The sequence below is a fragment of the Eumetopias jubatus genome, unplaced genomic scaffold, assembly GCF_037043125.1.
Source record: "Eumetopias jubatus isolate StellerSeaLion01/CBP00866 unplaced genomic scaffold, mEumJub1_p1.0 scaffold_6, whole genome shotgun sequence".
Taxonomy (NCBI): domain Eukaryota; kingdom Metazoa; phylum Chordata; class Mammalia; order Carnivora; family Otariidae; genus Eumetopias; species Eumetopias jubatus.
In genome coordinates, this window is record NW_028274812.1 from 148,099,676 (window position 1) to 148,103,910 (window position 4,235).

The 4,235-nt window shown below is 37.7% G+C and overlaps 1 protein-coding gene across 1 annotated transcript; it reads right to left on the reverse strand.

Moving 5' to 3' along the window:
• Positions 1 to 761: 761 nt before the first annotated feature.
• LOC114199772 (olfactory receptor 2W1-like) lies at positions 762 to 1,706 on the reverse strand. The gene has a single exon (XM_028091764.1). The coding sequence runs from the start codon at positions 1,704 to 1,706 to the stop codon at positions 762 to 764; it is 945 nt and encodes a 314-aa protein (XP_027947565.1).
• Between the last annotated feature and the right edge of the window lie 2,529 nt (positions 1,707 to 4,235).

Below are 4,235 nucleotides of genomic sequence, written 5' to 3' on the forward strand. Positions count from 1 at the left end.
CTGGCATTGTGTTGGTGGAGGCCAGGCACAGAAATGTGATATGCAGCATGGGACCCTGTGCCCAGTTAAAACTAGAAGCCAAATGTGGAATGGGTATTGGTGGGTAGTTGGTCTCCCCCACAAAGGCCTTGCTGGCAGGATCGGGTGCCTGAAAGGGAGTGTTGTTTCCCATGAAATTGGCAATTCTGGGAAGAAAGAAATCAGGGTGGATCCAGTGCAATCCTACATTAAAATAAGTTTCCTTCTGAAATATTTGCTTAATATGTTGTACTTATCTCTATTACTGTACTTAATCACATTTCATAATTATGTGTTTACTTATTTGTGGCCCCTGATTAATCTTTTTAAAAAAATATTTATTTATTTGAGAGAGACAGAGATAGCAAGAGAGAGCACAAGTGGGAAGGAGGGGGAGAAGCAGACTCCCCGCTGAGCAAGGAGCCTGATTCAGGGCTGAATCCCAAGACCCTGGGATCATGACTTGAGCTAAAGGCAGACACTTCACCGACTGAGCCACCCAGGTGCACCAACCCCTGATTAGTCTTGAAGTTTTCTAAGTGTATGAATTGAAGTTTCTTTTTTTATGTATCTGTATCTTTATCTTATAATTTCTGTCTTCTTTCTACCTATTTACAAAGCCAGTGCCTAGTACAATTCTTGGTACATGATAAACACCGATTAAATGCTCTTTGCATAAATGAATCCATTCATCTTCTGTTGGTAAAGGTCAATGTTATTTTTTTAGCTGTCTTCCATGTAACTCATGACTTTGCTGACCTTTTTTCTACACACAGTGTTCTCTTTACTGCGCTCTTTACATCTTTGTTTCTTAAAGTATAGATTAGAGGGTTAAGGGTGGGTGTGATGATGGTGTAAAAGAGAGAAAGGAACTTCCCCTCATCTTGGGATGTGCTATTCTGTGGCCTCATGTACATGTAAATGATTGTTCCATAAAACAGAGTTACTACTGTGAGGTGGGAACCACATGTATTAAGGACCTTACTCCACCTTGCCTTTGACTTGATCCTCATGACAGCTTGAGTGATAACTCCATATGAGATGAGAATTAGTGATATAGGTGCTAGAAGAAATATCACTCCAAGAGCAAAGACAGTGATCTCAATTACTTTTGAGTAGACACAAGCCATCTTGACCAATGCTGGCATCTCACAGAAAAAATTATCCACTTCCCGGTGCCCACATCTGGGTAACTTCAAAGTCAAGGAGCAAACAATTAAGGCGCTGCCAAGGCCACCTAACCAGGCGGTGAGCACCATCTTCTGGCAAAGCTGAGGGTGCATTATTACTGTGTAGTGAAGAGGTTGACAGACAGCGGCGTAGCGGTCATAGGCCATCACAGCCAGGAGAAGACATTCTGTGGCTCCAAGGTCAAGGGCAAAGAAGAATTGGAGCACACACCCTGCATAGGTAATAGACTTTGTCAGACCCCATAGATTTACCAGCATCTGGGGGATAATGCTAGTTGCATAGCAGAGATCCAAAAAAGACAAATTGGATAAGAAGAAATACATGGGAGTATGGAGCTGGGTGTCTAGGTAAGATACAAGAATGATGGTTGTGTTTCCTACCAGAGTCACAACATAGAAGATGAAGACAACCCCAGAGATGACGCGTTCTAATTGGGGCCGATCAGAAAACCCCAGCAGGATGAAATCTGTTGTGAAACTTCCATTGTTCGTGTCCATGGCTCCTTAGGAAGGTCTAGGAGACAAATCAGAGTAATAATAAGTAGTGTCTACCCCAGGTAAAAATAAAAATCTCTGTACTTTGCCATGAGTGTCCCAAATTCAGTTGTTTGTGTGCTCGCTCCCATTTAGAACACCTCTATTAATATTTCCCTGTGTTAATTGCTCAATATTTCCTTCTTTGTGTTTACTCATAACCAGAGTGATCTAACAATAATATGGTAAACCCAATCACACTGAATTGTAAATCATTGAAAGAACTTAATAAGTCATGACACCTATAGTTCCATGTACTTGAACAGCTAATAAATCCATGTAGTTAATGATATAATTTAGGAGTGGGATATATTTTGAGGAGTTGTCCTTCTTAAATGTATGACATAAGCATCACTCTATCGTGACAATTTTTTCCCTTATCAAAGGAGTGGAGTTTGGGGTAAAAAGTTAAGTGATCCATTTTCTTGAGATAAACTTCACCATTTGGTAGTAGGATCACTTTTCATATTCACTTCCAAATGTGTGCTTTCCAGCCATTGTAATCTCCATCACCATCAACCTCCTCCTCATGTTTCCCCTCCTATTCATCTTTGCAGACATGGCTGTTCCTGTATCAATTTTAGTGTTCTTCACTATACTTCCCTTTTTTGTTGCATGTGTTTTGGGTACTAGGAAATATCATCTTTCCTATTGACCTTCATTGCCATATACAGAGGCCCTGTGTTTCTTGGAATACCTGCCATAACGGCTATTACACTATTTAAATAGCCTACTGTCTTGTCACAGGGTAAAAATTGAACTTTTAATTCCAGAAACGTTTGGCTATCACATACCCACAGCAACCACCTGTGTTAGCTCCTACTCACCTGGCCATTCAGCAAAAGTAGCAAGGTAGGTTACTCAAACAAAAAGCAGCTATTTAAATGATTAGTGTGTTGTTTTTCTATGCAGAAATTAACAATCATAAGATTCAATTCTCTGGTTGCTTTGGAACCTTATTGATAAAATCTCATTTCACTTCTGAAAGATTACTGAAAAGAGATAAAACATATTTCACTATTTCTGAATACTTTATCATTAAATAGGTGGAATATTTTATTACTGTATTAAAATTAATTTTTTAAGTTTCTATTCTTTTGGTTTGTAATTTTTTTCATATTAGTCCTGACCATGAACTTCAGAATTATGGTTCTTTATATTCATAGTGGGTTTGGAGCCAAGAAATAATAAATGTATTTGCTGCAGTTATAGTAAATAAGGTAAATTATCTATAGTATATCATTGTTACAAGCAGTTAAAACATGAAAATGTGACAATCATGAAGAAGGAACTGTTATTACCAAGTAGTATGAGATAGGGATGTATTATTTTTCGAAATGGAAATTGAATTTAATTAATGAATATGAAGTTTTTATGTGGTTGGATGTCAGCTAAATTGAGCATAGTGTAGATTCTGGACTCAGAGCTTGGTGTGAAATCCCAGCTTCACTACTTGGAGGTAATGTGTCCCTGGGCAGTTTTGTAAATGGTTTGTACACCATGTTCTCTATATGTTCAATGATGATAATAATATCCTGAAAGGGAGTTTGTGAAGATTAGTATTTGTGATAACACTAGGAACTATGCTTGGTTCATATTTAATTCTCAAAATTAAAAATTGTATTCACCAACCCATGAATTATTATTCTATTCACTCCTCACTCTCTTCATTTTTCACACTGGTGATTTTACCATGATGGTTTAGAACTAAACTGGAATGGTTAAAATTTTACGCTGGCATAACTTTTCAAAAGTGTAGACACTCATGTATGGAAAAGTGCCCACACACGATGTACATACTGAACTGATAAACCCAGAGGCAGGAGAGGACAGAGGACTTGGATCTCAACATGCCTTGATTACAAAATGCACTGGGTGTTCTTTAAAAATGTAGGATTGGGATAGTGTTGGGAATTAAAAGGCCATAGAATTTTAGAGTTGAAATAGACTCAGAAAGCATGATCCAGACTTCTGCCTTAGGATGGAGGTCTTCCACAGAATGTTCACACAACTCCTGTTTTCAGAGCTTCATACTCTTCTTTAATATTTGCCTCTTACTCTTTATGGGAGTCAGACATTCCTCTTTAGCAGAGCACTGGCTTTTTTTCTTTATTCTGGAAATAACATGGAATAAGACAATTCACCATGGCTTCATTATAAAAAACAGTTTTGTTACACAGTAAAAGAGATAAAAACAAAAGCTCAACGAGTTAAGGTGAATATTCTTGTAACTGACACTCAGGTCAAGAAACAGAACCCTACCAAGCATTGCAGGAGCTTCTATTCATGACTTGTCTGATCATTACCCACCCTGTCGTCCAAAGTATCCACTATCCTGATGTTTATAGTAATCTCCTTGTATTTTAAACTTTATTACTCAAATGTGCATCTCTAGACAACATTGTTTAGTTTGACTCCTTAAACATTTTTTTATATATCTTTTGAGTTTCCTTTAATAGTAGAAGCTATTATCAAATATACTCTTAGCTTAAC

Excerpts from the sequence above, each read along its gene's own strand:
- LOC114199772 (XM_028091764.1), bottom strand. The coding sequence starts at position 1,706 with ATGGACACGAACAATGGAAGTTTCACAACAGATTTCATCCTGCTGGGG.